Source organism: Ornithodoros turicata, unplaced genomic scaffold (genome assembly GCF_037126465.1).
Source record: "Ornithodoros turicata isolate Travis unplaced genomic scaffold, ASM3712646v1 Chromosome24, whole genome shotgun sequence".
NCBI lineage: Eukaryota > Metazoa > Arthropoda > Arachnida > Ixodida > Argasidae > Ornithodoros > Ornithodoros turicata.
In genome coordinates this window covers 2,088,038-2,099,087 of record NW_026999345.1, presented here as the reverse complement: position 1 = coordinate 2,099,087, position 11,050 = coordinate 2,088,038, and the positions used below count along the sequence as shown (strand labels likewise).

Below are 11,050 nucleotides of genomic sequence, written 5' to 3'. Positions count from 1 at the left end.
AAAGAAGGCGATGTGTGACGTATCAAAATAGTGAAGCTTCCTGTAAATTTTGCTGGTATTTGAGTGTGCTAGTCCTCGATGGAGAAGAAGAAAAAGAAGTTAGAGACACATTGTTTCGCGCCCCGTTGCAAGACTGGCTACCCGGGTAGCTTTCTGTCGAGCTTAAAACAGCTGTGGGCTTAAGGGTCACCATTGCCAGCACGATATCCCTGATGGACTACTTAACAGGGCACGTCGGGTATAAGTTCATCGTGACATCACGAAGTCAAGATCCGCTTGACAACGTTTTTGGCATCGTGAGGCAATCCTCAGGCTGTCACATCCAACACCACAACAGTTTTTGATAACTGTTTCTTGCCTTAGCTTTTATAGTATGGCAAAATGTGTTGCAAATGGAAATGCGGAGCCTGGTGTGTTAGATGCTCTGCTCAGTACAAACGGCATAGAGGAATACAAATGCGCAAAGCAGACTCTGATAGACAAGTTCATTGGAGATGGGACCTCAGCAGCGCCGAACTTGTAATTGAAAAGTCAACAGACCATGTCGCATATGTATCCTCAAGAAGCGACCAGAGACTGATTTTTTATATAGCTGGCTATGTTGCCAGAAAATTACTGTCTAAATCAAAGTGTGACATGTGTAGAAAGTATAGTTGCTTAGTGACAAGAATGATGTACAGAACCTGCAGGCAGCTCAGCTGACTCAGCTGAAAGATAAGGGGGGCCTGTTGTATCCATCAGGCTTTATGCTTAGGTTCGTGGAAAATTTGGAAAATGTGTTTACCAGCTGCTTCAGTACGCAGGAACTTCACCATGAAAGCATTATGGACGTCATTGCACTTCTTCATAGAACTCGACAGGATGCCATTGGTTGCACTGAACATAGCAAGCAACTGAATGCTGAAGTTATGGTATTTTATGTCACCACTAGGCTTCATTTTTTTGTTATGTCGCTGAATCGAGCCAAAGCACAGAAACGCGACTGTGCAAAATAATCTGTGCAATAACTGTGCAATCCGAAGCTCAGTCGCTGCACAAAACTTGTCATTTTTACCTGCCAGTAATTAATTTTGTTCTTTACATTATGTGCATCCAATGTTGCATTTAATTGCAGTTTCATTGTTTTTTTATATATTCATACTCTGTGGTCGTTATAATCTTGTGTCTTGTACTTATCAGCCAACTTTACATCGTCATAGCCTGCGATCATTCCCTAACTAAAAGCATAAACCTGTCTCCCTCATTGCGTGTGCTTCCTGTTTTATGTGGCATATGCCGGTAGAACTGTGTCGTGTAGTAAAAGTTTTTGAAAGGAGTAACAAGGAATAATTCACAGAGAGACACGCACACACAAATAACAATCATAGGAAGTGCGATAACCCAATACGCTGGCGCCAGTTTCTGCTCGGGGTAACTACGCCAGCGCCCCTCAGCGGCATCCGCCTCAAGAGCCTCACAGAGGGAGCGTCGCATTTTCCACTACAATCTTCTAGGGCACTGTACCACTGTGAACGTTGACATTCCGTTGTGCAGTTTTAAGCTTCAAGGTGAGCCTATGAAATGTGCAGTGACGCCGAAAGTTAAGGGTAAAAATATGTGTGCATGAAGGACCGTCGGGCTGCAGAGAAAACTCTTTACGATTCCGGCTAACGCTCTGAGTACGCAACGCGATCAACACGATTGTCGTGCGTTTTGATCCAGGAATCAAGATGTCTTTATAGTAAACACGTTGAGTGGAATGATGATAATTGTGAGTCCTCAGTAGTCCTCCAATCATCCGTCGCAGGGGAGGTTATGGAAACTTATTGTTCAACGTCAGAGTGCTGAACAGTTTGAAACAAAAAGTACTCAACGTGACTTCCAAGACAGAAGAGAACCGAGCGCGGTTGTACATGGTTCGTTCACGAGCGATGTAATAAAGTAAGTAATGATGTAAGTGATGTAAAGCATACTGCTACCAGTGCCGTCATCTCGAATGACATCGTTCACGCCTGTGCGATGTTGAACAAGGGAGGCCTACGCCCTTTTTGTACCACTTATGAATTTCATAATGGGTACAAAAAAGGCAGCGCCTCCGGTTTTCAACAAATCAGGGGCGAGAACTCTGTCATTCGGGATTGTGGTTGGCTAGGAGCGGGCTATCAGGTAAAGATCGTTTTTAAGAAACAAAAAATCTTCGTCAAAAGCTGCACAAGTGTGCCTAGAAGGAAATAAGACTACCAAGAAGTACCAAACACAAAATGAATAAGAATGTCAACCCTGTGCTCCTTTCTACTGTTTTTGGGAAATTTTTGATTTGGTGTATTGTTACGTATGCGACATCTTCTGAACTTGTCAACTTCTGTCACATTTACAGGGTGTAGCTTTTTTAGCTTAACTTATACCTACTGTTTGCTGTGTTCTACAGTTCCCGACAAAAATTAACAGAACACGTGAGCTGTGTGTGAGCTGCATACTTTTTCTCTGGTGCGGCACCCAAGCGGTCTTCCGGAGCGGTAGAGTTCTTTATTGAGAGAAGCGTGGATCAGTGTGCTGCTAGGAACTCGCTACAGTAATTTCGGTATTGTTTCTCTTGAAGGTGCCCACGACGCCCGTTAGATTTCACTGCAGTGTTCTCCATCAACACGTGACTGAAATACTGTGTATGTAAGCTGTCATATGGTCACGTCTGATATTTAATATAATCACAGCTATGTTCCGTAACGATTAATGTGTGTAGAACATATGTAATGCTTCTTCGCTTTTTAATTTGGGAAACACAGTATCGTGTTTCCACAATGACTTATTCTTATGTACCCAATAATACCTGGGAGCTCCCAGTCTTCACAATCTTTCAGTGACGTGGTGTTGCAGAACACTGCAGTGGTTTCGAACTTACTTTGCAGGCACTATCGTGAGAAGCAATAGCGAAACTACCGCAGTATGTAGCTTGCAGTACGCTCATCTACCCCTCTCAAACAATGACGGCGCTCAAACTCACCTGCTTCCGTCTGCTGCACTGGTGTCTTGGCGGAGAAAAAAATGCGCAGCTCGCTTATTCTGTACACTTCTGTCGGGACCTGATACCGTTTTCGGAAAAATTTAATGATGTTGGTTAGCACGTACATACTTTGTTTCTAGCATTCGATATGCAACGGCCAAGACAGCTATGCAAGGTGTGCCGGGGACATTCTTTCACATGAAACAAGGCAGTGTGTAAATGTGATATACCTGTACCTTATTTATTTGAGTCTGGGAATACAACTCCCTCCTCAGTCATAAGAAAGTAGCTGCAATTATTGTTTTGCTAAAAGCACCAAGAGTGGCTGTGATAAATTATGTGTCGATATGAATAGTTAATGTACGGTATGTGTACAGAGGACGTTGCACGAGACAGTGACCATCAATTATTGCAAAAAACTACGCGAGATAAAAATTGAAAACATTCTGCATGACACTTGTGAAGGTTTTTGCTCCCAAACAGTGGTTTTCTATGAGTGTGCCTCGTTAATTAATTTAATTAGTGCAATTGAACTAAAAAATTTGCCAAGAAAAGGTAACCTTTTTGCATTAATTAGAAGGCCCATGGCCACAACACACCATTTCAGTCACAAATACAGGATGTTTCGCAACGTTTCTACAAAAATTTGGCACCCAAAAACACCCAACAACCGCCTGAAAACATTTCCGTGACAAAATATTGAGTTAAATTAAGATAATTAGCCTATTTATTCAGGTACACTCATGCAAACCGCCTGTTTGGGTGGCAAAAAGCTTCATAAGTGTTGTGCAGTAGGTTTCCAATTTTTATCTGACGTAAATTTTTTAAAAATAATTAAGGGTGACTCTCTCGTGCAACACCCTATATATATGACGACAAGCGTTTCATAAATGTTGCTGCACTGTGATTTTCTGTGTACCTTGCAAACTCCTCAATAAATTGTTTTTCAATATATATTTAAACTCTCTTTCCATTTGTATTGTTACACATGCAAGCACCAGAAACTGCCAGGGAACAGATTAACACGTGCCAATTATTTCCTTGTACGCTGCAGTAGGTTATATTAGTTTGGGATGCTGCCTCTGCACGCATAGGTGCAGGAGCATTAATGAAATACACGAAATATAGGTCCCATCTAGCGTAGGTGGCAACATCCTGGTTCAGTCCTCCAGATGTCATATATGACATCTTGTGGACAAACACGGGACGTCTATGGATGCACCTTTGACCGTCCTGCAGACGTCTACAGGACGTCCTGAGGAGTTTTGTGGATGTCCTCAGGACATCCATATGTCCAGAGATGGATGTCCAGAGGATGTCCTAAAGACGTATATGGTTGTCTGGGTCGCATTGAAAGGCAGTACCTGACCAAACTGAGGACATTGCCTCCAATTAAAACTCACAAATATTTTCGAGGGCTTAGGAAGCTATATGATCAAGTCCAAGCAAACGTGCGCGGTCTCAAAGCACTGGGTGTGGAAAGCAGCTCCGTTGCAACAATGCTGACAGATACTATCCTTTCAGCGTTGTCTACTGAAATGGCCATGGAATATTATCGTGCTGAGAAGAGAGGCCAGCAGCTTGGCACAGCAAGTTTGGAAGGCAATGGAGACGAGACCAATGCCGGAGTGAGTACCGCTGGAAGAGAGATTGTTGGAACTACGGAGTTAGATCGAATTCTAAAGTTTCTCCTAATTGAAATCGAAAGCTTTGAGCACCTCAAGTTCAATGGATGTGCCTATGACGACAACGAGATGAGAGGACGTCAGAGGCAAGGTGATCGACAGAATTCGAACAATGGTGGATTCAAGACACGACTGGCAGCGTCAGTTCTCCACACCACTGCTCGGGAAATGACCAACAAGTGCATATTTTGCAACACCTCGCGACACATAACGGAGCTGTGCGACGCAGACATCCCGCTGGCAGAGAAGAAAACTACTCTTGCAGCTCAAAAGCGATGCTTCCGTTGTACGAAACATGGACATCATGCAAGAATGTGTAGGAAGAAAATAACCTGCTCTGCATGCGGAGAAAGGCACGTAAGGACGATGTGCTATCCTTTGTGGAAACCAAGTGAACAGACAAAAGTGAAAGAAGTCGTCAGTACTAGCATGCACACGAGTGGGACTGGCGAAGATGTGAAGACAGGTACTGTCGTCTTACTTCAAACGTTCAGGGCATGGGCCGTAGCTGAAGGTCGCAGTCTATATCTCAGGGGAGTCATTGACGGCGGTAGTCAACGAACCTTCGTGCGCCAAGATATTGCCAGAGAACTGAATCTTCCTTCTGCCGGAGAAATAGACGTCACGATCAATACTTTCGGGAACAGGACTTCCAGAAGGGAGAGGCAGCGTCGGCGTTTGATCAAACTGTGCTTACGCAGTCAATACGGAGGGGAAGTACATCTCTTTGAAGCAATCGAGGTACCATTCATTTGTGAAGATCTTGTGACATGCCCATTGGATAACGAGGACGTGCGCACTTTTCTTCTAAGTGAAGAGAAACTAGCCGATGAGTGTCGCTTCTCAGGGGTACGGACAGAAGATGGAATTGGCGTGCTTTTAGGCTCTGATCAAATGTGGAAGATCATGACGAGGCAGGTGCGGCAAAGCAACGCCCAGAATAATCTTGTTGCCATCAACACTTCTGGGTTGGACTTTTCAAGGACCGGTATCAGTTAGATCTTCACTCGAGAACAAAGACAGCACTCTAGTTTGTGTGCTTCGCACTGATGCCACTCACGAGGCGTCATTACAGATGTTCTCGGAAATTCAGCATCTGGGTATTACGGACGGAAATAGTAATGATGAAGGCGACGACAAAGTTCTTTGTCAATTTAAGGAAACCGTACAGAAGGTTGGCGGAAGATGTGCCGTCACTCTACCTTGGAAGAACGATTTCGTCCTTAACGATAATTTGGAAGTAGCCGAGAGTCGGCTCAACGGACTCCTAAAAAAGCTAAAGAGAAATGGTTTGATGGCAGAGTACGACGTTGCGATGAGGAAGTACGCAAGTGACGGACATGCGGAGAAGGTACTCGTCGAGTCAGAGAACGGGAAACAACCTCAGCAAGTCTATTACATGCCGCATCAAGCTGTGGTCAAACAGGAATCAGAAACCACAAAGCTTCGTGTTGTCTTCGATGGACCCTCGCATGCACCTACCGTAGCTTCACTGAACGATTGCCTGGAAAAAGGACCCAGTCTGAATACGGATCTTCTGCCGGTCTTGATACGTTTCCGAATGTACCGTATCGGTCTGGCAGCAGACATTGAGAAAGCCTTTCTTCAGGTTGAGGTCCAAGAAAGGGACAGGGACGCTTTGAGATTTCTGTGGTGTCAAGATGGTCCTACGGAAGATATTTCTCAGAATCCGGTGGAAGTATGGAGAATGAAACGTGTACCCTTCGGAACGACAGCGAGCCCCTTTCTTTTGGCGGCCACACTGAGACATCACCTAGACAACGTCAAAGGGCATTTCCAACGGACGGCACGGCACATTGTCAATAGTTTCTATGCGGACGACCTATTGACGGGTTCATCAACGGTGGATGGAGCAATAACGATATACAACGACGCTTCATCTATCCTTCAGGAAGCTGGCATGAATTTACGAAAATGGATTTCAAACGCAGAAGAGGTACGAAAACAGTTTGGTGAGCAAGACACCAACAGTAGACAAGAGAGGACCCTGAGTTGCAGGGAGGATCGGAAAGTTCTCGGTATACTGTGGGACACGTACGGTGATACTCTCAAGGTATCAGGCAAACGCATGCTAGAGGATGACGTAGCGCTCATTAGCAGTAAACGCGGAATTCTGAGCGCAGCAGCGAAGCTGTTTGACCCTCTGGGCATGCTCTCTCCGTTCAGCATTCGAATCAAAATGCTGTTTCAACGTTTGTGGGAGGTGAAGGTTGATTGGGACACGCCTTTGACCGGAAATATACAAGGGCTGTGGCATACCTGGTGGTCAGAGCTGCCAAAGTTGGACAACATCGCACTAAATAGGTATCTCGTTCCAGACGGAAATTACAACTTCAAGTATGAGCTTCACATCTTCAGCGACGCTAGTCCTTATGCATACGGAGCCTGTTTGTATTTAAGAGCCATTGCAAATGGAAGAACAGCGAAGGTCGGGTTTGTGTTTGCAAAGGCTCGGGTGGCGCCTTTGAAGGCCCTAACTTTACCACGACTAGAGCTTATGGGCGCCCTGTTGGGAGTGAGGCTATCAAAGAAAATAACTGAAGCTTTGACGCGACTGAAGGAAGTAACCTGCGTATACTGGACAGATTCGTCAATCACCCTTTGTTGGGTACGAGGTTCTCCGTTACGTTGGTTATTGAGATCCAGGAAAAAAGCGACGTATCAGCTTGGCGATTTTGTCCTGGGAAAGAAAACCCAGCGACCTATTGACCAGGGGGGAGTCACTTGAAACGCTTGAGAAGTGTGACACATGGTGGAACGGACCAAAGTGGCTCGAACGGGACGAAGACGAATGGCCTGCTCAAACGGTGCTTCCGGAAATAAAGGACCTTACTGATCAAGAGGATGTGCACAATGACGCCACTACGTTGCAAAGTTCTGTCAATATAGGAGTTCCCGCTGTACTGGATCTCGACCGATTCAGCAGTTTGCGTAGAGCTCTCAGAGTGACAGCGTGAATCAAACGGTTCGTCGACAATAGCCGACCAGGTAAGCCACGGGTCTTTGGTGTACTCTCAACAGAAGACATTAGTTGGGCAGAGAACTATTGGATGAAACGAGCTCAAGAGGAAAGGTATGGACTCGAGAAGCAAACCATGAGTCTGGGAAAGGCGTTAGAGAAGAACTCGGCTGTAGTGAAGCTAGCACCTTTTCTTGACAACGAATGAATCATGCGGATCTCCGGACGTCTTCATTTCTTGGAAATTTCAGGAACAGTAAAGCACCCGATTCTGCTTCCACCCGACCATCGATTTACGGTACTGACTGTGGAATCAGTGCACCTGAGGGTTCTGCACGGAGGAGTGCAAGATACCCTAACTGAACTTCGGGAGCGATTTTGGATTCCAAAAGGACGACAGATTGTGAAAAAAGTAATCTTTCACTGCAGAGGTTGTACCAGGTACCGCGCCAAAGCAGCGACAGCAAGAATGGCTCCATTACCACAGGATCGAGTAGAAGCCGGTACGCCATTTGAAGTCGTCGGGATTGATTTTGCCGGTCCTGTTTTCTTCAAAGCAGCAGTACGCGACGAAAAGTCCTACATTTTGCTCATCACATGTGCGACAACTCGAGCCATTGATTTAGAGCTCTTATCTAAAATGTCCACAGAATGCTTCCTGGTAGCCTTCTCCCGGTTCATTGCTCGGCGAGGCATACCTAAAGTGATATACACTGACAATGCACTAACCTTCAAGAAGGCGTCGAAAGACATAAGTATTTTCTGCGACACTTTGCAAAGACAGCGTTTTCACGACTATTGTACACAGAAAATGATACCATGGAAGTTTATCATGACATATGCTCCATGGTGGGGAGGGTTCTGGGAACGTTTCGTAAAAACAGTGAAAGGGACCCTCCGGAAGACACTGGGCCGTAACAGATATAGGTTTGAAGAACTAACTACAATCTTACAGCAAGTTGAAGCAGTTGTAAATTCAAGGCCACTTACCTATCTTGGTGACTGCCCAGAAGACCTTTCCCCTCTAACTCCCGCACACTTCCTGACGGGAAAGAGACTCACGTGTTTGCCAATGGCTCCTATACCAACGCCGCGATCAACGAGTGCACAAGTTAAAGCTAACTGGATAAAGCACGAAAGAGCTATTGACAGCTTCTGGAAGAGGTGGCTGAAAGAGTACTTGCTTCAGCTTCGTTCAGCTCATAGTTGGAGTGTACGTAAGTCTTTGCCAGTGAAGGAGGGCGATGTGGTGTTGATCAGCGAAGAAAAGGTTCCTCGACACATGTGGAAGATAGGAAGAGTTGCTACTGTGTTTTGGGGGTGGGACAAGGTGGTGCGGGCCTGCGCAGTGAAGCTGCCAGACAAAACAGTACTGCGACGACCTGTGCAGCTTCTGTATCCTCTCGAAATGGTGTAAGGGTCTCATTGTGCTTTTTCGGGGGGGAGTATGTTGCAGAACTCTCAGAGGGCAGCACAAGAACGGGGTTTTTCTTCTTCTTTTTGGGAAAACCCCGTTCTTGTGCTGCCCTCTGAGAGTTCCGCAACATACTCCCCCCCGAAAAAGCTCAATGAGACCCTTACACCATTTCGAGAGGATACAGACACAGCATACTTCTTACAGGCTGTCTTTTGAAAGAAATCAATTCTATGGGAAAGCGGTCTTGCTCTCAAACAATCTCTATCATACAAACACATGATGTTGCTGAAAGTTGAGGAAAGTAACCAGGATAGAAGTGAAGGATCCACTTTCTTTTTTCTTTTTTTTGCAGACGGCTGCGTATTGGATGTGACGAAACTCCTTACACAGATGAAATTGCCAATCATCCTAGTGAATTAATTGCTAAACTTTGTATAGTAATTGGGTTGAAACATAACATTGTACCAGCAATTGGTGCGCATATCCATGGTAGAAGAGCGTTTTGCGCATATCCATGTTCATATTGACGTTGATCCAGGTTGATGTTCATATCCATTCCATAGAAGAATAACATGTTTTCGTAATGCAAAATACTTTGCAAAATTGAGAGTATTCAGAATTGCATAAGCAGAGTCCATGGCATTTTGTTAGCAATTTGCAATCCTTATATTGCATCCAAACATGAAGTTGCTGCTCATGGGAACATACATCGTCTATTCAAATGTATCATACTGTACCCATGGAGGTGCACATATCCAATTAGCACAATTGCTGTCTCAACAAGCAATGGGCCATCTATATCATTTTCGGTCACCGGATTATCCTCATATTTTTAATTATGTTCCTCTTAGTTAATTCTGCAAAATATTTTCTTCCAAGCACTGTTCTGGAGAAATTTGAATGTTTGGAATATGATTCACATAAATCTGAACATCTGCAAACTGTTTACAGTTGCTTGTCGGATAGAAGAGAAAATATTATAAACTCACAAAATTTCAGAAGTGCAACAACAGTTATGCAAACTTTACTATGGCTGGGTAATTATGTCCACATATACAATGCACAATCATTGCATTCCTCTCTGTAAAACAATAAGTTCACTTTAATAAAAAAGTAAAAACATATATTGCTAACAATCTGCCATAGCAGGAACGGTTTTATTATTACTCCGGATTGCAGGAAAAGACAGTGGGGGTTGGGAGAAGCACATACTGTATTACACGGTAATTATTATAGCTCCGTAATACAAGAAAAAAGCCACACGCATACCACCTTCAGCAGTTCATTTCTAGCGTGTTGTGCACTGAAGTTTACATTCAGGGGGCTTAACTAAAAAAAATAATAGAGTACTGACATGATACTGTGCTTTATTTACAAAACATGAACATTTGGCTAGAGAAGGCAAGCATGCACTTTCTCATATATGCACTAATCTTTCTCAATACGATTTGGAAGTGTACATACATATGCCTTTTCCTCACGAGGAAAGCTTATGAAAAGGCATACGCTATAGACGTCTGATATTGGGATTGCTCGGAGAGCCTCTTGCGGTGATACACAGCACTCCTTCAAGTAGCTTGCAAACCTTGCTGCCTCAGGTGTGTCACGCACAAGAATGTTTCTACACAGAAGTACGCACTTCGGGTGGCCACTATCCGAGACTTGCAGTATTCTCCTGATCTGAAGGAACTCATGTTGTTTTGTGTTATTGCACTGCTATCGCTCTTGCAAGGTTTTGAGTAGTTCTGACTATGTAGGACCATGTCCTTCACGACAATGCGATAATACTCTAAACCTGACTGTGGACAGGCAGTGCAAACCTGCTGCAGTGCACTTTTCTCGACGCGTGGTGATGTTTGTAACGTGCTCTGGGCGTCCTAGCAGGGATGCTTCGTCCAGTTGTGTTGCGCTTCGTATTCTTTTGTATCCCAACATGTTTTCACATATGCGGCCCACACATGGAGAGAGTGTCACACATGATAATATTA

The 11,050-nt window shown here is 44.5% G+C and overlaps 2 protein-coding genes across 2 annotated transcripts; both read left to right on the top strand.

Annotated features, from left to right (window-relative positions):
- Positions 1-4,284: 4,284 nt before the first annotated feature.
- On the top strand, positions 4,285-5,664 carry LOC135373398 (uncharacterized). The gene has a single exon (XM_064606608.1). It carries the CDS (start codon positions 4,285-4,287, stop codon positions 5,662-5,664), a length of 1,380 nt encoding a protein of 459 aa, XP_064462678.1.
- A 76-nt stretch (positions 5,665-5,740) lies between these two features.
- Positions 5,741-7,414, top strand: LOC135373397 (uncharacterized). The gene has a single exon (XM_064606606.1). It carries the CDS (start codon positions 5,741-5,743, stop codon positions 7,412-7,414), a length of 1,674 nt encoding a protein of 557 aa, XP_064462676.1.
- The last annotated feature ends 3,636 nt before the right edge of the window (positions 7,415-11,050 follow it).